Genomic DNA, 27,519 nt, shown 5'->3' on the forward strand with positions numbered 1-27,519 from the left:
CCCTTCTTCACTTAGGACTTAAACCTTCCTTTCTTTAGGACAAAAGTGTATAATGGTTTAGGATAAACTGTTCAGAGAAAGAGCCAGAGAGAAAGAGCAAGAGAGCAATTTCAATAAGAGTGCCAGTTAGGCCAAGTGAAAAGATGTCTGAATGTTCATGGTAATAGAACGTGTCAGTCTGTTCTTTCTAAAACAAAAGGAAAAACTATGTAGCACTTTAAAAACTAACAAGATGGTTTCATAGGCGATGAGCTTTCATGGGCCAGTCTGGCCCACAAAAGCTCATCACCTATGAAAACATCTTGTTTGTGTTTAAAGTGCTACATAGTTTTTCCTTTTGTTTTTGCTTGTTCATGGGAAGTGGACACTTACACATGGACCCCATCAACCACCAAGCAGTCTTCACACCAGATTGTAGTAACTTTCTTTACCAGCCTCTGCTGGATTGAAACTGGCAAAATAATGTTCCGTATCCCATTACCACATAGAGATAAGTGGAAAATCTGTGAAACATTCTTCAAGAAAAACTGTTCCCATGTCAACCGGGTGTATTACCTGCTACTCCTGAGCCAGCCAAAGGTTGAGTCATCATGCAACCCTAGTTATGTTACTTCTGAAGCAAAAAAAATGATGCCCAAGAGCAGGCCACAGTCGTTCTGTGTGTATGCTATGTGCTACTTTTTTCTGCCATGGCTAATAAGACCTTTGTGTTGATGAATCCAAAGGGATCCCAGAGCTGTGGACCAATGTAGCAATCTGAGAACAGAGGCTTTCGATAATAAGAGATGTTGCAGAAGGGGCAAGATATTGGAAACTGGAATATCATGGAGCACGCAAAGAATGTACCTCCCTTAACCAGGAGACTCTGGTCCAGCAACATCCATGATCCGGCAGGACCACAGATGTTCCTTGACCACAGAGTGCAGGTATAGGGAGGTCTGGCTGTGGGGCAGGAGTGCAGTGGAGGGGCAGAGGGGAGAGGGGTGACTCATCCGGGAGCCCCATGTGTGTGAGGGGTGGGCGGCTCAATTGGAAAATCTGGCCCCAACAGCTGGGAAGTAGCAGGGGGCAGCAGTGGCCATGCAGCTCTTGCCCCAGCTGCCCAGCTCCAGTCCTGGCTGCAGCTAGGGAATTCTGGCTCCAGCTGTGCAGCTCTGACCCCAGTATTGGACAGGTGGCTCCAGACATTGTAGAAACTTTCGCCTTTTTCTTATGACTGTTCTATAATGATAATGGGGCCTGCAGCAGCAACAAAACACAGTAGCCTGCCTCTCACTTACACTCCATAGTGATTATAAAATGTTTCTATCCTGCCAGTAATGGTGAGACAGAGAGCGGCTATTACTCCCTCTCTTCTGCTCAGTGAGAATGATTTGCAGTTCATAAAACAAAATGGACTGAAAAGGAAACAGGCACAGGTGGGAGGGAGGGAGTGTTTTACTTCTTATTATAGACTCACCAAAGTAAGGGCTGAACAGTAGGCTTGGGTTTAAGGCATTGGATTGTGAGACAGAAGGCCTAGATTTGTTTTCCATCTCTACCACAGACTCTCATGTGGCACCCGAACATACTCCACTTGAAGTTAATAGAATAAGTCCCTTTCAAATAGCTGGAGCAGGATCTAGCCCAGAATTATCGTCTGTTTCAACTTCTTCATACATAAAATGAAGAAACGCTATTTCCCTGCATCACAGGAGAGCAGTGAGGCCCTGGCATTTTGAAATCCTGCCTCAATGTAGGGCATTATGGGCCTGGTTTTCTTCTTTGGGTGAAATCCAGCCCCCCGGGGAGTCAATGGCAAAACTCCCAAATGACTTCAACGGGGTCGGGATTTCACTCTGCGTGTTCTGAATGATTTTTTTTTTCATGAAACACTGAAGAAGTGCGGTTTACCTTCACTTTTGGTTTGTCTACATGAACGGTTAGTTTGCAACAAGCTGGGGTGTGAATGAATCTACCTGCAATAACCTGTCACTATCTATCTGTTGTTGTGCACCCTAATGACCAGTTGATCTAGTCCTCTTTAAAACAGGACTAGATCAAAGTGCATTAGTGGACTGTTAATGTGCACTGGCAGGGTGGATAAGAACAGTTAGACAGTGACAACCTACTGCAGATTCATGGTGTACCTTGCTGGGAACTATGTGTTTTTATAGGCAAGTACTTAGAGCAACGGAACAGCTTTGAGAGGGTCTACACTCATTCAACTTTCCTCTTCCCTTCAAACACTGTTTGTCATGCTGATCCCTCATTCCTCTAGCCTCTTTTTTCCTTGTAAATTATATTTGGTGTAAGGACACATTTTGATCCATAATTTTGTAGTTATAAAAAAACCCTTAAAACTAGTGTTTTGATTGCTGGCATTAAAGTGGGAGATTTCAAGTGTTCTCAAAGTTCCTGGGATATAGAGACCATCATATGTACGAGGTCAGTCCTAGTTTTTCGTGGGACACAATAACTTTATCACTTAAAATCTTTAGAGCCCTGCGAAAATGAAGATATTCACTTTATATCTGTGGATATCTACATCTACCAGATGTAGATGCAGATATCTGTGGCTCATTTTTGCAGATCTGGATAAGGATGCAGATACAAATTTTGTATCTAGAATCCTGCACATTTGCAGATATCTGCTTTATATCCACAGATATTCTCATCCATGGATGCGAATGTGGATATCTCTGACTCGTTTTCGTGGGTACAGATGTGGATGTGGATATGAATTTTGTATCCATTCAGGGCTGTAGAAATCTATGACAAAACTCAAAATGAAGTCATAATCAAGACAATGTTATTTTTATTATTATGATTCTTATTTTAATTTTAAAATTAAATTATTTTAGTAATCTAATATTTGTATAAATTATGAATGTATATATGTACTTTATTTATTAGTTTGTTTGTTTGTTTCCCTGACTGGTCTCAGTGACTTATGAAATAAAATAAACACAACCAGTTCTCTTAAAAGGACTGGGTGGATGCTTTGTGCCCTGTTCCTCCATATCCCCTCTCCTGCTTCCCCCAATTTTCATGAATAGCTCAAAGAGTTTGGACTTAGTCTTTTGCAGGGGGAACTTCTACCCTTAATTGCTTCTCCTGCCTACCATAGTGATAACATTTCAAAAACCAAAAGCACAATTTTTGATTTCCCTCCTAAGACTCAGTCCACAAATCACTTCCTGCAGAGCTTGACCCTGTCTTCAGTGCTTGCAAAATCAGTTGCTGTGCAGAAGTTGATTTACCAAGATATGTAAACTCAGTGAGGGCAGATCCGAATCCCCATTGTCCCCTGTTGTGTCTCTGCCTATTTCTGAGACATTCAGCAGACTCTTTGTGTGTTTTTCACTCTGAAGCACAAGCTTGATCCTTTGAGGACTCTATATCCATCACCATTCACTACAGGAGAAGGTCTGCATACAAGAGGTTTTTGGGATCAGGCACAAATTATGATCAGATGCTATCATAGTGTTTTGATCTTATTTAACTGCCCTGCTAGTTGGGTAATGGCTGTATGACACTTAAAGCTTATAAGAATTGTTTGCATCTTTTCCTTCAGGACTGATCTTAAGGGACAGATCCTCATCTGGTGTAAATTATCCTTACTCCATTGGCTGCAAATGCAATTTCCAAAGAGACTTTATAGTCTTGCTAAAAGTGAAGGCATATACCCCACCCTGTCTGTTGTTTAACAACACTCATCATAATGTTATATCTAGCTGATTCCTTTCCCCATCCCTTGGATGTGGTGCCAAAGTCATCTGTACACATGCATAAATAAAATACAATCATCTTTCTTTTTCGGTTAAAGTGCCTTGGGGAATTGGGAGCCAACTTGCAACAGAGACTGTGTGTGAAGGGTAACTTCCAATTTAAAGACGTAAATCTTTCATGCACAGTTAAAGGACTGTAATTCAGCTATGCAGGAATATGCTTATTCTGGCAGCACCACAAAGTTCTCAGAAATCAGGAAAGCTGGTCCCAGGCCATACATGATGGCTCTGCTGATCTGTTTGTCATTTTCCTGCCTATAACTCATTTTGCTAGGGAGAGGAGGGAAAGGCATGCAACATTTCAAAAACACCTTACCCTTAGACAAGGGGTGCCAACAGACTTGACAGGCCCTGGACAAGGGCGGGGGAGGGTCAGGCTTTTTGCTCCCAGAAGAGGCAGGGCCTCGAGCAGAAGGGGCGGGGCTGGGAAAGCCAGCCCTCAGAGGTGTCCAGAGCACACCAGGCCAATCCCCTACCCCTTGCACCAGGCAGCCCTCAGAACTGCTCAGAGTGTATCATGCAGCGCCCAGGCATGATTTAAAGGACCTGGGGCTCCAGCTGCCACCTTTTCCATGGTAGTGGCACTTAGAGTGGCTCAGCAGCTCTGGGCCTTTTTTGAATTGACAGGCCCTGGGCAACTGCCTCTTCCTCCCATCAGAGGGCCTCCTCTCCCACAAGGGGGTGAGAGCCTTCAGTTCCCACTGACATTAATATATGACAATGGTGCTCAGTGCATTGCAAGAGTGTTCAGAATCTTGCAGAACTGAGTCTTTTAACTTAAGATTAAGGCTTATTTCTACAGGACTCACCAGCTCTTTACCCTCAATTTGCCACATGTTTTATAACTCAGTAGAAGGACCTGGAAAAAAAATTTCCCAACTGAATGTGGATATTTACCCCTCTTACCAGTGTTGGCTGTTAAGACTACTGTGATTTTTCTCCTAGTCTGTAGTTTTCCAGAGAGCCTGAGGGAATGTTTAGTGAAAAAAAGTTGAAGAAAATTAGGTTCATGTTAATTCTTGGATATTCAATAACATGTCTGATGTAGAAGTGGTATTAAAATCTGGTTTCCAGCATTACAGGAGGGTGGGAGTGGGAGGGGAGATTGCCTAATTGTTTCCCCACTATTCCTTACAACTTTATATATTTGTATTCATTTCATGTCTTTAAATTGCTACTGAAATAAACCCCACCCCTTTAAAAGGTTGTGGGCTTCCTGACATTAAAATTATAAGAGCATTATGATGGGCATTGAGCATAATGAAATATACATAATTAAATATACAGGTAACACGTATTGAATGTTTGACTTTTGATACTGTTCTCTAATGTATAAAACTACTGAAAGATAAAGTTAAACTTTTGTGTTCAGGTAGGGGCCCCTAGGCTGCATAGAGCCCCCCAAATAGTATTTGAAATTGGCTTTACTAATAGGACAGTGTTAAATAGCAAACTGGGGAGGGAAGATATGGGAGATGCTGCAGGACTCCATATGACTTAACAGTCTGCATACACCCACTGAATACTCCAGGTGTATTTGGGTATTGTAATTGTACTAATAAATATGTACACTAGTTGGTAAACACTTCGTGCGCTTTGTGTCTTGGTCTGTTGTATTAATTTAGTTGGAATATATGGACCCAAAGAGCCAAAGATGTTAACATGACATAGTCAGTGTCCAACATTAAACAGTTTTCAACAAGGTTTGCATTGTGGTATAGAGAGACCTCTGCTTGTTTAATACCTTGGCAAATTTGCTATTAAAAATCCATTTAACCTCTTATTAAAGGTGCAGAAAAGGAAAAACTGCTAAAACATTTGAAATGTAAAATATTTAATAAGGTTTTCATTTTAACAGCATCTGTGGTTCCCTTTCCTTTTAGCTATAGAATCATTAGAAGGAATAGCCTCCTGTTTGACAGTCTTTTAGATGATATTAAAGGTAATGATAACAGGCATTTTTAGAGACAAGAGACAAAAGGTACGTCTACACTGCACAGCTATTTTGGGGTACCAGAGGTATCCCAAAATAGCTACTCCATGTCTACACAAACTTCCTGTTATTTCAAAATACTTTTCAAAATAACAGGTGCCCTATTTCGCCATCCTGGTAAACTTCATTGCATGAGTGATAAGGGATGGCTCGAAATGGTTCATTATTTCTAAATTTGGTGTCGTGTAGATGTGCCAAATTTCAAAATAAGCTATTTTGAAATAGATTCAAAATAAGATACGCAATTTGCATAATGCAAATTGCGTATCTTATTTTGAGTTTAGGGTGCTGTGTAGACGCACCCAGAGTTGAGAGTCTGGAACAATTGTTAAAGTCCAATCCTGTATCCTAGAAGGCAAGACAAGACAAACATACATAAGAGGGAGGATAAACAAACAGCAAAGGTAGAAAATGCAGCTTCCAAGTTTAAGTTGGAACCTCGTTGCTGGAGAAATACAGATAGGCTGTATGATCTTATTAACTGCTCTGAGACCTAGCAAACTCGTACCAGCATCATAGGCGTGCACAGGGGGTGTTCCGGGTGTGCCAAGGCACACCTTAATATCTCAAAAAAAGTGGCTTTGCGTTTTAATTTCATCGCATGATACGCTCTTTTAGTTTTAAAGTATGGATTGTTGTATTATGCAATAAGCGCCGAATGTAGAAATGTATAGAAAGCCCGCGTTCGCTCGCAGCATGTCCTTTATGATTGAGTAGCCAATAAATGTTCGCCTTTAAAAAAAATAAAAAATAAAATTCCCTGGGTGCACACCCTAATGAAATGTGCTGCGCATGCCTATGACCAGCAGTGAGCTGCTGAGGGCACTACTTGTATCTGCCATGCCAGTCAAAGCTTATGGCAGTGTTGTAAAACATAATCTTGGGCAGCTAAGCCAGACATTTGTTAGATGGAAGGCAAAAGGAGAGAGATGAGAAAAAGACAAAACAAGGTGTAGAAGGAAAAGGATTCAGTGTGTGTGCGTGACTGTCAGTCAGTCAGTCTCACATTCCACTTGGGATTGAGTTGAGGGAAGTAGTGATATCATCTGGATTCTACTTTGACCTGAATATCTCTCAGAATTAGAACGACATGGGTCAGTAGTATTATGGTAGATCCTAGGGTCACAGGATGGAGCTGGGTGGTAATTTGTTCTCCTGTCTCTGTTGTGTTTGTTTGCAACCAGGTTTTTCTGATAATTTCTCACCAAAGAATGCTAAAAAGAAGTACCAGATGGAATAGCCGTCCCTTCATAAACGTGTTCTCCAGTTAGGCCTAATTTCTGGAACACTCATTTTGGACAATTGATTTTGGAAGCCAGACTGGCAATTTGGGAAGGCCTTGCCTTCCCCTTTCTCTTATACCCACCGCCCATGGTAGATATCATGAATGACCATAATTGAAAAAAATAATTTTTGAATGTACATTCTTTGCTAAACTCCTGCCAGATCTACTATGATCATAACCCATTGCAGAGTAAAACAGAACATTAAATGAAATTCGAGTAATCCAGAAGCATGAATCCAGATATGAATTGATTTCATATCCCGCAAAGTGATGCATTTCTGATTGGTATAGTTTTAAAGTGTAAGAAATTGTGCTATAAGTTTAAAAAGAAATGACTGTATTAACAAACTTTTCCCTCACTTTGCAGAATGTAGACAAGTGGTCCTTTGATGTATTTGCACTAAACGATGCTAGTGGGGATCATGCACTGAAATTCATTTTCTATGAACTTCTCACACGCTATGATCTGATTAGCCGTTTCAAGGTTAGTAAATTAGTGTTAAGTCTTTTCTTCACAAATCCACAGACGTTAATTGAAAGAAATAAATTCAAACTTCATTCAATGTCTGTTTCATCCACACTGTAACTTTTACTGTGTTGGAGCAGTAGCCATGGTTAGTATGACTATAATACTTCTCTGTCCACAGAAATGTCTGTTGAAATTCTACATTTAATTGTATTACAATCCTGCAGTAGACTGGGGTCCAAATAGGTCCTTTCAAAGTAAACAAGAAAAATTCTGTAGACTTCATTGGGTTCAGGTACAGGCCCTTGGACTTTTTGTATCACAGTTCTCGAATATGCTTCAGTCACATTTTACACTTCAGGAATGAGTGGTGTTTTCACCATTTCAAGAGATTGCTACATTGTACTTTAGTCCCTCATCAAGATAGAGATTACGGCAGTTGTGGGTAACCTGTGGTCCAAGAGCTGCATGTGGCCCATCGGGTTCTCTGTGTGGCCCACAAGATATTTACCTTGCCAATGCCTACGTGCAGGGTTGCAAGATTCTGTTGGTTTCTGTCCACATAGTTTTTTTCTCACCGATATTGCTAAAGTGACACATGCATAGTGGAAGGGCACATGACGTGAGGTATGTGTTGATTGCACACAATATTGACTGTGTGAGCTGTGCGGTCCCTCTGTATTCAATCAAAACGCTGCTATGGATCAATCGCGACACCTCGCAAATTCTAGGTGTGCAAGCATAGTTAGCCAAACTACCTTCGTCTGGGAGGTTAGTTAGGCCCATTCACTTGTCTACATTGCCCATCTTTGGATTACAGCTTTGATGAGTCTATCACTAAATAACTTTAATTTTAAAGACAGATCCTCTCTATACTCTGCCTGGAATATTGAGAATGTCCAACTCCACACCTGTGTGCTGAGTCACTTGTTGGTGCATTACTGAATTGAACTACTTGCACTGGCTACATCTTCATGTTTAGTGGTAATGAATGATTGATGTAACTTAAAATGAATGCATTATTTTAAAATCCGTGTGGGATGTAGAGGGTTTAAAATGTCAGGCCAAATATAATCCTGGCACTGTGTCATCTTCAGTGTGGATGATGCTACAATCTAAATAGTAAATGTGACCCCTTCTGGTCTTCCCTGAGAGTTAAATATTTGATATTTCTCTTGCGTCCTACCAAGCATGCCACATTCATGATACGTCTATTCTGACTAAAATTTGTATGTTTCAGAAAGACGCTCTATCCATGGTTCGTCTTTTCCCAAGTGCTTGTTGTTTTGTGAGCACTATGATCAAATCCTTGAACTAGAACACAGAAACCCTTTTATCACTTTCCTCAAATACATTTTATTCACAGAACCTATTACTGATGTCTGCTTCATTCAGCCTTTCAGATCTGTTCAAGTCTCATTTCTGCACAGTTGTGTACTATTGACCAGAGCCCTTAACGAGATAGTAACAGAGAGATACTGTACATCTGGGGGGTCCATTTACCCAGCTCTCTCTCCTCGGGTGTGTCTAGACTACATGCCTCCTTCGACGGAGGCATGTAGATTAGCCAGATCGGAAGAGGGAAATGAAGCCGCGATTAAAATAATCGCGGCTTCATTTAAATTTAAATGGCTGCCCTGATCTGCCGATCAGCTGTTTGTCGGCAGATCGGGGGAGTCTGGACGCGATGCCCCGACAAAGAAGCCTTTCTTCATCGACACAGGTAAGCCTCGTGAAACCAGGCTTACCTGTGTCGATGAAGAAAGGCTTCTTTGTCGGGGCATCGCGTCCAGACTCCCCCGATCTGCCGACAAACAGCTGATCGGCAGATCGGGGCAGCCATTTAAATTTAAATGAAGCCGCGATTATTTTAATCGCGGCTTCATTTCCCTCTTCCGATCTGGCTAATCTACATGCCTCCGTCGAAGGAGGCATGTAGTCTAGACACACCCCCAATTCAGGCAAATACTTCACCCTTATGTTTCTTGACAGATATTTGCTCATCCCCACAGACAGTGTTCCCTCTAAGCTTCAGGACAGAAGAGCTTCACAGGTGATTAATCAGGCCCGCCCAGTCAGAGGCTCAGGGCTCCATGCATGAAACTGACTGTCTGAGTGGGGCTGATTAATCACCTGTGAAGCTATGCAGCCATGCAGCTTGGAGGGAACACTGCCTGCAGACACTCAAGCTTTACATTAATTCTTTGGCCGTATGCAGAGCATGAATCAAATGCTCTGCATATGTTTCAATGTTTCAAGCCTTCAGTTGTGTTGAGGTCTTGAGGCCGTCTCAATAATGGACGTAACAGATGCACCACTGGAACTATTTCTAAATTCACACACCCTCATTTTCACTCACACTTTTGCGGTGACCTCCTCCTCTATTCCAGGGCACTATTTATGCTGAATGTTGCCACTGATCTCCATTCTCTGGAGTCTTGCATTTTATAGCTTGGGAAAAGAATTAAACACTCAAGCATAAAGTAAAATTATAGATTGGTGACTTAGTGGTGTCCAGGTCCAGAAGCTGTCAAAGATGAGTTTTATATTCCAACCTTGTTAATCTTCTCAATGAATGCTGGTACTGAACAAAAATGGTGGAAGCCTCACGAGGAAAAACAATTGTTCTTATAAGGCTTTTCACCCTTTTGCCTTGGCCAAATTCTTTCTCTGATTCATACTCCCAGCATTTGTCTTGCTCAGAGGTTTCTCCTCACTACTGTTGTCTTCTGAGAAGGGCCCCAGAAGTCTCCCACCCTTTGTGCTTCTTCTTCAGAGACTGTTCCATATCTGAAGAGGATATGATGGTAATTAGTCAGATTCTGTCTTTCTCCTTGGCACATACAAGACAGAAGAAAGTGATATATAGTTTACTTCTGGCTGGTAGTGCCACTGAAAGTATAGCTACTGCACAAGAACTTCAAAAACTGTAGTTTGAGCATTTGGTACAAACATTGGGGAATAGAAGTTGTCATTGCCTTGAATGTGTGGTGGGACTAGTGACACTCTCCTCCCAGGAAACCGCTAAATTTTGCCCTCGTGTATATGCATAGTACTTCTACTGAAGTAAGTGTTGCAAATCTGTATTGTGTCTGAAGGCAGAATTTGGCAAAGAGTTACTAAACAGAGACTTGGGTAAATAATGCTTCTCTTATGCAGTATTTCAGTCACGTTGTAATATGTTACCATTACAAATATAGGCCATGAATTGTGAAGCAATGATGTATAACAATGGGTCACGAGAGAACAGACAAACACTTTGTGACCTAGATTGAAACATTTCCACAGGGGCAATCAATCAAGGGCTGTCTGTTATTTTTCATTCACATTATGTCTTCAAACAGGCACATAGTAGAGTGCTGTCTTGTTTATGTATATGTGTGTGTGATTCAGCCCTAATGTGATTAGGAATGGTAAATGTCTTGATTTACTGTCAGTTCCTACAGGGTCTGCTAAGGCATTTTAGCGTATTATTTATTTATGAAGCATAAACCATATTGTTGGGCACTAACTGAAAGTTACTCATAAGAATGAAAATAATTAAAGATAATTCTGTCCTCAGTGCATTTAACTTCATGTTTCCCTTTTTAGATTCCCATTTCTGCACTTGTCTCCTTTGTGGAAGCCCTGGAAGTTGGATACAGCAAACATAAAAATCCTTATCATAATCTAATGCATGCAGCAGATGTTACACAGACTGTACATTATCTCCTTTTTAAGACAGGAGTAGCGGTAAGTATGTGAATACTAGAACAGTGAGGCTGAAGCATTGTTAGCTCATGAAAGAGATTGTATAGCAGAACATATTCCTGCTGCAGATGGAGTTAATATTTCTAAAATGAAAAGTGTTTTATAGGTGTTCAGTATTATTCGAAAACTTGGATACAGTTAAATTCCTTTCATAGAGATCTTGGCTACAGTGACCTTCTATTTATAATGGTCTTGGAATGGAAGGAAAGTCTTGTCATTGGGGTATTAATATTGGGAGACCTGCAGTCAATTCCCTGCTCAGCCAGATTCCCTGTGTGATCTTGGTCAAGTCAGTTAGAGTATGTCTACACTGCAACATTATTTTGGGATACCAGAAGATTCTGAAATAGCTATCCCGTGTTTTCACAGCAAGCCCGTTATTTCAGGCTTGCTATTCCGACGTCCCTGTAAACCTCATTCTACAAGGAGTAAGAGGTGTTTTGGAATAGCACCTTATTTTGAAATTTGTGTAGACAGCGCCAAATGACAAAATAAGTTATTTCAAAATAGTATCAAAATAAGATACAGAATTTGTGTTGGTCAAATTGCATGTCTTATTTCGAGTTAAGGTGCAGCAGTGCTTTTTTTGTGATGATATTGCCCGGTACGCGGTCAGAGCTTACCTGGAAAGAACAGAGCATACCAGCATCTCTGTGTGCAAATGTTCGACAGTCGGCTGGGCCACGTGTCTTAAAGGGGCTGCATCTCTTTAAAGGGTAATGTAGCCTCACACCGCCCTTTTTTAAAATTATTTGGTTGTTTAACAACTTTTTCCCCTGGAGTACTGGCACCTTTTTTTTTTAACAAAAAAAGTACTGTGGTGCAGTATAGATGCACTCTAAGTCTCTCTGGGTATGTCTACACTACCACCCTAGTTCGAACTAGGGTGGTTAATGTAGGCAATCGAAGTTGCAAATGAAGCCCGGGATTTAAATATCCCGGGCTTCATTTACATCTTGCCGGGTGCCACCATTTTTAAAGCCCCGGTAGTTCAGACTCCGTGCCCGCAGCTACACACGGCACGGGGTAGGTAGTTCGAATTAGGCGAACTACACGAGGAGTAACGGTAGTTCGAATTAGAAAGCCTAGTTCTAACTACCTACTCCGTGCCGCGTGTAGCCGCGGGCACAGAGTCCGAACTACCGAGGCTTTAAAAATGGCAGTGCCCAGCAAGATGCAAATGAAGCCCGGGATATTTAAATCCCGGGCTTCATTTGCAACTTCGATTGCCTACATTAACCACCCTAGTTTGAACTAGGGTGGTAGTGTAGACATACCCTCTGTGCTTCAGTTCTCCAACTTTAAAATGAGGATAAGAGGATGTAATGAAGATAAACACATTAATGACTGTGAGATGTTCAAATGATATGATGATGGGAGCAGGACAAGTATCTATGATAGGTTGGTTATACTGATACTCTAGTGATGTAGAGTGTCACAATCCCTTCTGAATAGAATTAGTGCTGGCTTTTTCTCCTTTTTTCTTCCTCTAAGCCTGGTGAATCATGACCTAGAGGGAATGCAGACCCTGAATTTAATAATTATTTGGACCTTGTCTACACTTGCAATTTTGTCACCAAAAATTGCCTTTTAGTGACAAAGCAATGAGAGGGTTTACACTGCGACTTTTGTTGGGGAAAACGTTCAGCCCTGTGAAAGACTTTTGTCTTTTCCCCTGCCTTTATTGTTGACAAAGAACCAGTGTGGATTCTGCTGTTTGTTATGTCAGGAGAACTGGCTTCTGCTAATATCCCACAATGCCTGCCCTGATGGCTGTGCTCAGAGTTTTGTGATCTTTGCTCCATTGCAGGCATGCACCCATCCCCTTTCAAAGCTCCTGGAAATATCTGACAGCTGAGTGAGCTGCTCAGTTTGGGGAACAAATCATTGGAATGTTCCTGTTCTTCTCTGCTAATAATTCAGCAGAAGGAAAACTGTTGCTGCAGGGGGAGGGCTGGAGAGACAGCTGTGCTGCTTTGACATTCCTTAGCATGGAGAGCTGGTAGAGCCATGAGAGAGTCCCAGGAAGTGCAGGGATCAGCTCTGCCTTCCCATAATACTGCATTGTGGGATGCTTATCCACATTGCTTTATTCTATCTGTTGTCTGGGTGCTAGCAATGTAGCCATGAAATGTTGACAATGGAAGGCAAAAAAAATGATTTGACCATTTTTCACTTTTGGTGATTTTTCCATGTCAACACCTATGTCGCCAGACCTTCCTTGGATAGACATAGCCTTAAAGTCAGGAAAACATACAGTGAAAGAAACTAAAGAAGCTTAAACTGTTTAAATTTACAAAGGGAAGATAAAAGGTTAATTGATGGTGGCTTATAAGTTCCTACACAGGGAAAAGATTTCTGATGACAGAGGATTCTTTAAGGTACCAGGCAAAGACATAACAGAATTAAGTGATTGGAAGCTAAAGTAAGAAAAATTAAATATAAAAGTAAAGTGCAAGTGTACAACAAGGAAGGTGATTAACCATTGGAACAATATACTTAGTAACATGGTGAATCTTCTGTTGTTTGACACTATTAAATAAAGACTGGATATCTTTCTAAAATATTTGCTCTAGCTCAACCAGAAGTTATGGGCGTGTTGAAATTCCATGATGTATGTTGTACGGTAGGGCAATCTAGATGAGCATAATGGTCCCTTGTGATCTTGACATTCATGAATGAATTCTCTTGAGTGCAGGGAATGTAACTGACTTTGGCTCTTGTTAAAAAATGGGATATTTTGACATTTTCAGAAATAAAACTAATTTTTTTTTGTTTTGGAATAAATCTTTATACTAAATTTACCTTCATTTATATGAAAATGCTTGAAATTGAAAAGAACAACATTCACAGTTATCAAAACAAAAGTCTTCAGTTGACCCAAAACAACAACAACAAAAATAGAATTTTCATTCAGAAATATAGAATTTTTGGTTTTTCTTCCCAGTTTGGGATGAAACACTTTTTTTCTGAAAACTTAACATTTTTTCATGGAAGGGAAAAATCTATTTACTATTCAATTAAATGAATTGATTGCTATTGCTGTAACTGGTATGTGGTTGCATGAAATTGTGCTGTGCTTTATTTTTATTTAAATATAGTTCATTTACTGCTTTTTAGAAACAGCCTACTTAAACACTTACTATTGTGTTCTGAATTGGCTCTCCCATTGCAAGTATCCACTTACTATTTTCAAACAGAAACCAAAAAAAAAGAAGCCTTAGAATTCAACTGAAAAGTACTTCTTACTTAACATCCTTTGATTCTTCCAAGTTTATTACTGAAAATTGTAATATTAGGAAGAAGATGAAGAAACAATTTTTTGCAAATGACTCAGCATTTTTAAACCTGTTCTGCACTAGGAAGTTAAGTGGACTTAGTTATATGACTTCAAGATGTGAAAAATCCACACCCTAAGGGTATGTCTACACTAGCACCCTAGTTCGAACTAGGGTGGCTAATGTAGGCATTTGAACTTGCCAATGAAGCCCGGGATTTAAATATCCTTGGTTTCATGTTCCTGGGTGGGTGCCATTTTTAAATCCCCTGAGTTCGAACTGACTGCCCCGGCTACATGCGGCAGTCAGAAGTTAATCTGAACTAAATCCTTAGTTCGGATTAACTGTTACTCCTCCTGCAATGAGGAGTAACTAAGGGGATTTAAAAATGGTGCCAGCCTGGGAACATGCAAATGAAGCCCGGGATATTTAAATCCCGGGCTTCATTTGCAAGTTCGAATGCCTACATTAGCCACCCTAGTTCAAACTAGGGGACTAGTGTAGACATACCCCAAGTGACATAGTTTAGCCAGCCTAACCTCTATTGTAGATAGTGCTAGGCAGATGTTCTTCTATTGACTTAGGTACCACCTCTCAGGGATGTGGGTTGCCTATGAAAATGAAAAAAACCCCAACCACCCCATCAGGGTAGGGAGTGTTTTCACTGAACTCCACACTATCTCTGCTGTGCTGTAGCTTTTCAAGGTTAGACAAGCCCTTAGTGATGATTGTATCTTCCTTCTCTCTTGTTGGTAAGACTTTAAGTCCTACTTTTCCCCTCCTGATAAATATTGGTAATGATGTTTGTTTCTGAGACTGCAACAGAGAGAAATACTAAAGAAATACTAAATCTCTTGTGCTGACAGTTAAAAAAGTTTCAGTAAAGATATAATGACTGATTCCATTCTCATACTGACAGTTTCAGACCTACAACTTCTATTAGACCAAAAATCAGCCTAATATAACAGCTCACTGCAGATATTTAGCATGTAGGTAAAGAAAACCCACTGAAGGCCATAAAGAAATAAACTATATTAAAGCTAATCACAATGTGTATCATGATGATGAACAAATTGGTTCCTTTCCTTTCCTCAGATAGTGTAAAGATGGCACTGTTTCTACTTCCTATAGTACAGTTATGTTCTGAGAAGTGAGCTCCTATGTATTCAGTAGACCTGCCACTCTCATGTTTTCAGGGTTATATTTGTTACTTTACTATTTTTGGCATGCTAGCTCTGCAGCACCATCACAGTTGCTGGAGAAGGAGCTGCGTTCTTTTCTAGCTCATGGATCATCAACAGAACTCTGTAAATCCCATATTCTCCTCTCTGTTACATCTGTTTGACCTCATTTAGGACAGCAGGACTAAGCAGGAGTGGCAAAAGGCAGAATTTCAAAGAAATGGTGTAACCACGGAATCTGGCCTTGAGAATCTTTATTACGAAGGATAATGCATAAATGAGATACAGCACAACTTGGATTTCAAATCCAAAGATCAGAAAAAAGTGTATTTGTTTTTAAATTTTTGAAATGAACAAACTGGGTGTGAAGTCCACTGAAGAAAATAAGCCTGGAACCCCACAATTACATTTTTTCCAGAGGCTGTTTTTGAGTATAATTGCACTCTAAGAATTTAGTACTGATAGCGTTAAGATTAAAATCTATTCCCCCAGATCCTAAGTAATGGCTTGATTCCGTTTCAATGACATCAGTGGGAAAACTTCTGTTGACTTTGATGGAATTAAGATCTGACCTTATAGTTCTTGTTCTCTTGAGAGTAGGTAATGACCTAGTAAACAACAGATTTTTTTCATGGATTTTTACCAGCACGTAATATAGTCTGTTAAACTTTAGCATTATTAGCTGACACCCCTCATCATCGTTTGTTTTTTAGAACATATTCTTGTGCTATTTAGAGAGACAGAGAATTGATTCCGGTTGTCAGTTGTTAAGCAGAGTGGTGCGCTGATAAATCCATGATTCGGACATGGAGGTCACTTTCCAGGACCTTCACGACTACTTCTGGGACCAGACTAAAGCAGCTGTCAGCCTCAGGACTGCTGGAGCGGTGGCTGCCAGAACAGCTGACCAGCCAGTGGCCAATCCTGGGGCTAGTGGAACAACTGGCTGACTGGTGGCCAGTCCTGGGGCAATCAGAACAACGGTCCGACTGCTGCTGGGGCTGCTGGAACAGCTGGGGAGCAGCATCCAGGGTTGGGTCAGCCTCTGACACAGGAAAAGCTGTTGGGCTGGAGCAGCTGCAAGCCCCAGCAGTGTTCTGTTCATCCCCCTCTTTGACCCCTCCCATGGTATTTTAAGTAAAAATCAGGGACAGGTTGTAGACCTCCATGAATTTTTTATTATTGTCCATGGACAGTCCATTGCTTTTACTAAAAATATCCATGAAAAAAATCTTACTTTTATTCCTAGAGATTTATATTGTACCTCTGAATTTCATCTTAACATTTTTGATGCCTTTGTTTTTTGGTTTACAGCTTTTTGTGTGTTTGTTTTATAGGAAATTGTTCAATGTCCAGATTATTTTTTTAAAAAATTCTGAGCAGATTCAAATTCTATAAGGTTTTTTACTTGTCTTTGACTAATAGTAAGGTTGCAAGACACTTCTCTGGGGGAAGGATGAGGGGAAGCAGATGTACATAACAGATGTACAATGACCCAATTATATATATATATATATATATAGAGAGAGAGAGAGAGAGAGATAAACCAATTATTTTCCCATGTTATCATACAGCACAGAATAATTTTTGAAAGAGGGATAAAAGTTACAAATTAGATGATAAATTACTGACAAATGCTGATGTTTATTTCAATGGGAGTCCTATGTGTGTACCCTAGGGCAGAATTTGGCATTCTGATGGCTGCTAATAACATATAGTGGTGCCAAATCCTACCATCTTTTGCTCAATTTTTTTGTTCTTAGTCAAATTCCCTTGGATTTCATAGACTATTATTGGTTTCAGTAGCTTCAGAGGGGTAGCCAAGTTAGTCTGTAACAGGAAAAACTTAAAAAACAACAAATAGTCTACTAGCACCTTAAAGACTAACCAAACATGAAGATGGTATCATGAGCATCTGTGGGCACAACCCACTTCTTCAGATGACCGGCAGATGGTTTCAGTGGCAGTCTTACCTGAAAATAAACTGAGTAAGGATTCCAGGATTTTCCACTTTAAATGCATTAAAGGTCAGATTTTCAGAAATTGTCCATATTGCCCTAAGTCTGTTCCGAATGAAACTAATAGTAAAACTCCCAATGATACGGAAGCAGAGTTAGACCAACACTAAGAATTTTTTTTAAAATTCCACCCTGCAAATATTAGGAATAAAAAGGTGCCAACCAAATTCCGCATTCTCCTTTTCCAAATGAACTAAATTATCCTAAATAGCAGTGAATACGCTTTGACTACATCTAGACTGCCCCTCTTGTGCAAGAGAATATACAAATGAGGCTAAGTGGTGAATATTGCTGTGCCTCATTTGCATACTTAATGAGCCACCATTTTTGCACAAAACCCCTCTCTTTAGCAAAAGCTGTTCTTCCTGAAAAAAAGCAGCAGAATGGCTCTTGTGCAAGAGGGGCATTTTGTGCAAAAAGGAGCCATGTAGACAGCTCCTTTTTGCGCAAAAGCCCCTTGCGCAAAATGGCAGCTCATTAAGTATGCAAATGAGGCATGGCGATAGTCACTGCTTTGCCTCATTTGCATATTCTCTTGCGCAAGAGGGGGCAGTCTAGATGTTGCTTCAATGAAGTCCTTTATCTTTCTCTTCAGATTATACATTACTAGAAGACTTACTTGGCATTTCCTGTGTCTGGCCTGGGGCCGTGCACCCTGGCTGCTAGCTTCTTCCCAGTACTGGCTCAAGGATGAGGCAGGGCTGTGTACCCCTGTCGCCAGCTTCCAGCTTCCCACCAGCATTTCCGAGGGCGGGGAAGGGTTGTGCAGGCTGGCTGCTGGCACTCCCTGGAGCTGGCCCAGGGGCAGCAGGGTCTCATAGCAGCTGGCAGCTGCTTCCCAGGGCAGGCTGGGGTCTTGGCTCCTATTCGTCAGTGGCTTCCTGCTGAGGCACTTACTTGCCCCCCTGTGGTCATTTCATAGTATAACTACCTCCTTCCAGTCACCTCTCTTTCCATTCTATGGCTGTGTCTACACTGGGCCACTTATTCCGGAAAATCAGCCGCTTTTCCGGAATAACCTGCGAGCTGTCTACACTGGCCCTTGAATTTCCGGAAAAGCAACGATGCTCTACTGTACAAAATCAGCCTCTATTCCGGAAAAACTATTCTGCTCCCGCTCGGGCATAACTCCTTATTCCGGAACACTGTTCCGGAAAAGAGCCAGTGTAGACAGCCCAGTAGTCTTTTCCGGAAAAAAGCCCCGATCGCGAAAATGATGATCGGAGCTCTTTTCCGGAAAAGCGCGTCTACATTGGTCACAGACACTTTTCCGGAATAAGGGCTTTTCCGGAAAAGCAGCCTGCCAATGTAGACGCTCCTTTTCCGGAAAAACTGAAAACGGAATAGTATTCCGTTTTAAGCATTTCCGGAAATTCATGCCAGTGTAGACACAGCCTATGACAAACAGTTGAATTCCTGGCACATCCCATTGTCCTGATACAATTGAACCATGACTTTGCTTTCAGTTAGGATAAGAGGAAGCTGCCTACCAGATTTAATTACCTTTATTGTTTAGGAGGAGTTATTATTAATGAACTCACAGACAGATAGACAGATGGATGCACATTTTTAAAATATGTATAATAAATTTTACAATTTTTAGATTATACATAACACACAAACTTTATGATTAATATATTCAGACACAATTTCAGGAAACAATTGTAAATATTTAGAGCAAAGTGAAGCTTAATGTAACAGTTTTTTGTTTTCTTTTTTGAATTTCTATGAGAAATGCACTTATTAATCTAGGAAATTTAATGAAGAATAAATTGCCCACTTTAAGATTGTCTATCTATCTTCTTTTACACATAAGCACTCCCGGTAAACAGGGATTATCCAGGCTAAGAGGAGAAATGTTTGTTCATGCTCCATCTTAAAATATTGACAGTCCTCCATTGACATGCTGCCCTTTGTTTCACCAGGACAAACAAAGAGCGTCTAAAGTTCACCTGCTATTGAAACATATGATGCAAAAAGTGACAATCATAGAAGCTATCTTTTATGTTTAAATAGTGAAGAAGGAGAGTTAATAACAGTTCACATTAAGAAGGCTGAGATACTGAATGCCTATTTTGCTTCAGTCTTTACTAGAAAGGTAAATTGTGACCAGATAATTAACACAATATTAACAAGAGGGAAGGAACACATGCCAGAAAAAGGAAAGAACAGGTTAAGGAATATGTAGATAGGTTAGATGTATTTAAGTCAGCAGGGCCTGATGAAATTCTTCAGAGTACTTAAGAAACTAGCTAAAGAAGAACTATTGGTGACTATGTTCGAGTACTGGAGAACAAGTGAGATCCTTGAGGACTGAAGAAGGAAAAACATCTATCTTTAAAAGGGGAACAAAGAGGACCCAGGAAATATAGATCAGTCAATCTAAATTGGATTCCTGGAAAGATACTGGGACATAATCCATTTGTAAGCACCTAGAGGATAAAAAGATAATAGCCCATGTGGATTTGTCATGAAAAGTCATGTCAAACTAACCTAAGAACATAAGAAATGAAATGTAATGTTGATAAATGTAAAGTAATGCACACTGGAAAAAATAATTCCAACTATACATGCAATATGATGGGGACTAATCTAGTTACAGCTCTATGCAAGACAGAGATATTGGAGTCATTGTGGATAGTTCTCTGAAAACATCCACTCAGTGTGCAGAGGCAGTTAAAAAAGCAAATAGAATGTTAGGACTCATTAAAAAAGGGGTAGAGAATAAAACAGAAAATATCTGACTGCCTCTATATAAAACCAGGGTACACCCACATCTTGAATACTGTGTACAGATGTGGTCACCTCATCTCAAAAAAGATATATTGTCATTGGAAAAGGTTCACAAAAGGGCAACAAAAATGATGAGGGTTTGGAACAGCTCCCATGCAAAGAGAAATTAAAAAGACTTGGACTTTTCAGCTTAGAAAAGAGGAGACTAAGGAGGGATATGATAGAGGTCTATAAAATCATGAGTGGCGTGGAAAAAGTGAATTAGGAAAAGTTATTTACTTATTCCTACAATATAAGAACTAGGGCTAATAGGTACTGGGTTGAAAACAAACAAAAGGAAGTTTTTCTTCACTCAGCGCATAGTCAACCTCTGGAACTCCTTGCCAGAGGATGTGGTGAAGGCTAGGACTTTAACAGGGTTTGAAAAAGAGCTAGATAGATTTATGGAGGTTATGTCCATCAATGGCTATTAGCCACGATGGGTAGGAATGGTGTCCCTAGCCTCTGTTTCTCTGGAGGTGGGTGACAGGGGAGGGATCACATGAGAATTACCTGCTGTGTTCCCTCCCTCTGGGGCATTTGGTATTGGCCACTGTTGGCATACAGGATACTGGGCTAGATGGACCATTGGTTTGACCCAGTATGGCCATTCTTATATTCTTATGTGAGAGGGGTGGTCAGCTGGTTGAAGACTATACACAAAGATTGGTTCTTAATAGATCCTCCCAGTTTGACAGGGAACTATCAGTGGGGTCCCACAGGGATCTGGTCCAGGTCCTCTACTAATCAATATTTTAATTAATGATATGGATAATGGAGTGGAGAGCATGTTTATAAAATCTGCAGATGACAGCAGGCTGGGAGCATTAGCATGTGCTTTGGAAGACAGGATTAGATGTCAAAATGACCATGAGAAATTGGAGAATTGTTATGCAATCAACAAGATGCGATTCAATAAAGACAAGTGCAAACCACCACACTTAAGATGGAAAAATCAAATGCACAGCTCTTACTGCCTAGATAATTATTCCTCGTTTTCTACAAGTGAAAAGGATGTGAATTATAGTAGATCACAAAATGAATATGAACCAACAATGAGATAGAGCTGCAGGAAGCCTAATATCAACTCTAGGGGTTTTTAGCAGTTTTGTGGTAAATATGGTAGGTTGTTCCACTATACTCTGTACTGATGAGGCCTCAGTTGGTGTACTGTTTCCAGTACTGGGCACCACACTTTAGGGAAGCTGTGGACACTTGGAAAGCAATTCAGAGAACAGCTACCAAAATGATAAAAGGTCTAAAAAACCCTGCCATATGAGGAAAGGTTAAAACGGGACAGGTTTAGTCTTGAGACAAGAAGTCTGAGGAGGGGAATCTGATAATAGTCTTCTAATATGTCAAGGGCTGTTATAAAGAGGCTAATGATTGAGTGTTCTCAATATCCACTGAAAGTAAGACAAGAAATAGGCTTACTCTTCAGAAAGGAAAATTTAGACCAGACATCAAGAAAATCTTTCTAATGGTAAGGATAGTTTAGCAGAGGAATAAGATTCCAGTGCAGGGTATGCAATCCCTGTCATTGGAAGTATGTAAGAACAGGCTATATAAATGCTTGTCAGGTTTGGTCTAGGTTTACTTGGTCCTGTTCAGCACAGGGCCTGGACTGGATAACCTCTTGGGCTATGTCTAGACTGCAAGCCTCTTTCGAAAAAGAGCATCTAGACTGCAAGCGGAACTTTAGAAAAAGCAAGCCGCTTTTTCGAAAGAAAGCAGCGAGTGAGTCTGGATGCTCTCTTTCTAAAAAGCCCTGTTGGCATTCAAGAACGCCTTTTTTCGAAAGAGCACTTTCGAAAAAAGGCGTTCTTCCTCGTGAAATGAGGTTTACCGCCGTCGAAAGAAAAGCCACGTTCTTTCGATTTAATTTCGAAAGAACGCGGCTGCAGTCTAGACGCAGGTGAAGTTTTTTCGAAAAAAGGCTACTTTTTTCGAAAAAACCCCTGAGTCTGGACACAGCCTTGGTGTCACTTCTAGTCCTACATTTTTTATGATTAGAAAGAAATGCTTTTAATTTACAGAGAGGCTGTGGGATGTTTTACTTTTTCATTTTGAGAGGAAACAATATTCTGGAACATGTGTGAAGGTTACAGGGCATGAATATTCTGGATTTACACTTAAGTGAGGGAGAGCACAATTTGACTCATTGTGTCCAGATATCCAGTGTAGCAGGTGTGTCAAGGAGACTTTTGCCTGTGTAAATCCTAAAAGATCACCCGTGTGTTTGTATAATCCTTTAGATGTCATAAGGCACACTAATAGTGAATACCCTATATAGACCATTACAAATTTCAACTCAAGGTATGTGAGGAAGTGTTTGCTATTTCTTGGGAACAGTTCTACACAGTTGTTTACAATGTCAAATTACGTGTGTCATTTGCCATAAACTCTATGGTAACAGATTGCAAAAACCACTCTCCACCAATAGGAACAAAGAGGGACTCCATAATACGATATTTCAGGAGTGACTTTTCAGTTCCATATCACTTCTGAGAAGACTTTTTTCCTATGGTGTATTTGTATGTCTTGGTACCTTCCCTTCCTGTGCTGAGTGTTATAGGATATGATGCTTCTCACTAGTAAAAGTGTGTGGCTTATTTTGCAGTCCTTCCTGTGTAGCAAGGAAATGCAGAGTACCATATTTTCCTGTTTGCAGGTTTTGTTCTGACCTAGTAATATTCAGATTGAGGCTTGGGAGCTGCAAGTGGCTCTTTAATGTGTCTTCTGCGGCTTTTTGCAGCACATGATATTAAAATGCTGTGTAATTTAGTTTTTAACTAATCAGGATGATTTTACTATGTTATTAACCAATTATAGAATACTTGGCCATTTTGCTGTAAGAATTATATATACAGTTTTGTGTATAAATAATAAATGAAACAATGAAGTCACACTATTGTGGCTCTTTTGGCTAATGTTGATCGCTTAGGCTGTGTCTAGACTACATGGCTCCATTAGGGTTGTAGGCAAAAGCAAATGAAGCCATGATTTAAATGATCGCGGTTTCATTTAAATTTACATGGCTGCCGCACTGAGCCGACAAACAGCTGATCAGCTGTTTGTCGGCTCAGCGCGGCAGCCATGTAAATTTAAATGAAGCCGCGATCATTTAAATCGCGGCTTCATTTGCCTTTGCCAAAAAAACAAATCTACATGGCTCCGTCGACGGAGCCATGTAGTCTAGACATACCCTTATTTAGCTCCTGAGCCATTGAGGTCTGAGAACACTAACCAGTACATTTACTTACTCAAGTGTGCAGTGCTGTCCTTGCCAGAGGAGGCTGTGAAGGCTAGGACTATAATAGAGTTTAAAGAGAAGATGGATAAATTCATGGAGGTTAGGACCATAAAAGGCTATTAGCCAGGGGATAAAATGGTGTCCTTGGCCTCTGTTTGTCAGAGGCTGGAGAGGGATGGCAGGAGACAAATCGCTTGATCATTGTCTTTGGTCCATCCTCTCTGGGGCACCTGGTGCTGGCCACTGTCGGCAGACAGGATACTGGGATAGATGGACCTTTGGTCTGACCCAGTTCGGCCGTTCTTATGTTCTTATGCTGTGGGCTGAAAGTATCTCAGAGCCAATGGATCCAATCCTGAATTTTGTGCTCACCCAGGAACTCCAAGTGAAGTCTGTAAGGCTTTCTGGTGTGCAAAGAATACAAGGTCATACTTATGCCTAGTGAATAATGACTGGTTCTTCATTAATATAATCTAGATGAAATGATAGGGTCATAGGAATTGCCATGCTGGGTAGATCAATAGTTCATGTAATCTAGTGTCCTGTCTCTAAAAGTGGCCAGCATCAGTTCCCAGAGAGAAATTGCAAATTTCTGTAATAAGTAATTATGCCCTAGCGTGGTGGAAGCTTGTGCTTCACCCATATGGTTAGCGATTGACATAAGGGTTTATGTCCCTTTACAATAGACCTTTTACATGTATTTATCAGTAGGATGACCAGAAATGAACTCTGTATTCCAGATGAAGAGCTACCATATCTATATAGATATAATATATAATGGCAGTATAATATTTTCAGCATTATCTCTTCTACTTTGATGTACTGGAATATTTTTTATGTTCATATTTCAGGGGAATAAATACTCAAACACACAATTTAGAAAAACTGCATAGATATCTGTGAAACATTTTTCTCTCATTCTTCCTTTCTTTGATTAACTCTGTTATTCAAGTAAAACTCAGTTGTTTTTTTTCTCTTATATGAATATTATCTAATTATTCTTGATAATTATTGGGAATAGGAGATCCAATGGATCTCTTTGTGCAACCACACAGTTGCAAACCATAAATGATTAGAGTGTTTCCTGTACTTCTGTAATTCTTGATAATGTCACATTTCATAGAGCAGAGCTGTAAAACTACTGAAGCACAGGATTTCTCTGACAATTGTGTTTGAACTAAATGGGGGGAAAACCTGCTGGCTTTTATGGTTAATTAGCAGATTTCCATGATTACATGAGATCTGAAACTGATACCTTCTTTGGAACGAATGAACATAAACCCCAAGAAAAGGAGTAAGTTAATTATGTCCATTTCTCCCTTTGCATCATTTTCCTGTCTTTCCTGGAAATGCATTCCATTCACTTTTGCACTGGGAAGCTCATCTAATCCGAACATGTTCTCACTCCCTGGCTACATCTACACTGGCATGATTTTCCGAAAATACTTTTAAAGCATTTTCGGAAAAGCACGTCTAGATTGGCAGGATGCTTTTCCGCAAAGGCACTTTTTGCGGAAAAGCGTCCGTAGCCAATCTAGATGCGGTTTTCCGCAAAAAAGCCCCGATCTCCATTTTCTACACTGGCCCTTTTGCACAAAAGACTTTTGCCCGAATGGGAGCAGCATAGTATTTCCGGAAAAGCACTGACAATCTTACATGAGATCGTCAGTGCTTTTCCGGAAATTCAAGCGGCCAGTGTAGACAGCTGGTAAGTTTTTCCGGAAAAGCGGCTGATTTTTCCGGAAAAACTTGCCAGTCTAGACACAGCCCCTATGTATCACTTTTTTTTTGAGTGTATCACTTTGGTATATATGGTTGTGCCGATTTTCTTCCACATATTGATCTGAGGAAGTGGGTCTGGCCCACGAAAGCTCATCACCTAATAAACGATCTTGTTAGTCTTTAAAGTGCTACATAGTTCGGTTTTTTGTTTCAGCTACACCAGACTAACACGGCTGCATCTCTATCCCTATGCACACAGTGAGTCTTTTGTTTAGACTCTAGTGGCTCTTCTTAGTAGTTAATTCGTCATGTTTATTATACCTTTGTGAACAACAGCCATGCCTCATTTCCCTTTCTTTGTTCCCAGCTTGGGATCCAGTGCTCATTCTTTGATTCATTTCTTTCTTTCCATTATCTTTGAAGAGTTTGTTCTGGATTGTTTTTGTTGCTCCAGAAATAAAAAACATGCACATTTCCTTGCTCTCTCCTTCCTCCTATTCCCCCTTCCCTTCACCATGAGGGAGCCCTGCTGCTGTCTTAATCATTTTAAGGACTTTGTTCTTTAAAGCTAGCCCCATTCTGCAAGATGAACTCCGTCATAGCCTAATAAGAGGTAATATCCCCACTTGCATGAAGATTGCCTCTGTTCGGTGCAGCCTGGCATTTTCTTTATTTTCTTTATGATGGCTGTAGTTGAAGTGGGGACTGAAAACTTTTGATTATTTTCCAGAGGTTTTATTTTTCCCATTTACTCTGAGCTATTTTAACTAGACGTTATTTTTACTAGGTTGTATTTGTCATCCACTGTTCCTCTATAGTAACCCTATGCTGTTTCCTGTGCATGTTCTCAGTTAAAGGTATTTTACTCCTGTCTGCAGTTGCCTTCCACTCCATTTCAAGGCCAAGTCTACACTACGGGATAAGTTCAAATTAAGATACGCAACTCCAGCTACATTAATTACGTAGCTAGAGTTGACATACCTTGATTTGAACTTTGGAGCCATCCCCACAGTGGGAGGTCAATTGGAAAAACACTCTTGTCAACTTCCCTTACTTCTTGCAAGAAGGAGGAGTAGCAGCATTGACAGGGGCACTGTGACGCTTCCCCAGTGTCACTCCCTCCCTTAGTCCATTGATAGTGGTTTTTCTTGCCTTTTTGTTCCGTGTACCCGTCTTCGTTTTCCACGCCTCGGGACAAGAGGGGCGGGGAAGGGGGACCCGGGCCCACCCCCTCTCACGGGTCCCAGCCCAGGGCCCTAAGGGTTCGGCTCAGTAATGACCTGACCCGGCTGATGGGGTTCGTGACCTTAACTCGTCAGCCCACCAGCCTGTCCCGGCTCTGCCCTGGGCTGCTTCCTTCCCCGTCCTTCCTGGGTCGACTTGGTGGCTGTAGCCCGAGCAGCTTCCCTACCGAGGGGTGGGTAGCCTCCGTGCGCCTGCTCCTCGTCCCCCTCCTTGGACCGCGGGCGAAGAGGGTTCGCTTCCTCTCCCTCTCCCTCTCCCCCCCTCCTTCCTGGCGCGGGATCCGTTTTTAAAAGCCCCATCGGGGCCGTGACCTCCTCTGCCCCCGGAGGCCCCGCCCCTTACGTCGGCGCCGCTCCGCGTTATCGCGGCAGTGCGCCTGACGTCCCGGTGGCTCTCCCGTGGCACCGGGTGTCCCGCTTCTCAGCGGCCTCGGCCGCGCAGCCTCCGAGCAGCCCGGACAGCACGGGATTACTCCCTGCTGCCGGGTGCACAGCGCGTCCTGGCGCCGCTCTCCTGTGCCATGCTCCGTCACAGGCACTCTAAGCATTTGATTTAGTGGGTCCTTACTAGACCCACTAAATCAAACATTTTAGAAGATTGACCTCTGGAGCATCAATCCACAGGTAAGTATAGACATGGTCCAAGACTCTGCATTGCTCTGACCTTGTTTGACCATGGAAGGTCTGATGAGACTTCAAGCCAGTTTAATGACTCTCCAGATATATTATAATAGTAACTCAGCAGAGAGAATGGACTCCAGGAGCAGAGACACTGCTTCCATTTGGG

At 41.2% G+C, this 27,519-nt stretch overlaps 1 protein-coding gene and 1 long non-coding RNA gene across 12 annotated transcripts in view; one reads left to right on the forward strand and one right to left on the reverse strand.

Moving 5' to 3' along the window:
- The window catches only part of PDE1C (phosphodiesterase 1C), a 442,200-nt gene that overhangs the window by 330,481 nt on the left and 84,200 nt on the right, over nucleotides 1-27,519 (forward strand). For all 11 annotated transcript variants that reach the window (XM_075921776.1, XM_006124030.3, XM_075921778.1 and 8 more), the window contains 2 exons: nucleotides 7,416-7,532; nucleotides 11,106-11,246. In XM_075921776.1, the coding sequence (XP_075777891.1) occupies nucleotides 7,416-7,532; nucleotides 11,106-11,246 (258 nt within the window). The remainder of the gene's footprint in view (nucleotides 1-7,415; nucleotides 7,533-11,105; nucleotides 11,247-27,519) is intronic.
- On the reverse strand, nucleotides 10,171-27,037 carry LOC142827272 (uncharacterized). Its single transcript, XR_012901887.1, has 3 exons — nucleotides 26,900-27,037; nucleotides 17,612-17,696; nucleotides 10,171-10,304 (listed from the first exon to the last, which is right to left on the reverse strand). It is a non-coding gene; the product is annotated as an uncharacterized LOC142827272 (long non-coding RNA).

Source organism: Pelodiscus sinensis, chromosome 2 (assembly GCF_049634645.1).
Source record: "Pelodiscus sinensis isolate JC-2024 chromosome 2, ASM4963464v1, whole genome shotgun sequence".
Taxonomy (NCBI): domain Eukaryota; kingdom Metazoa; phylum Chordata; order Testudines; family Trionychidae; genus Pelodiscus; species Pelodiscus sinensis.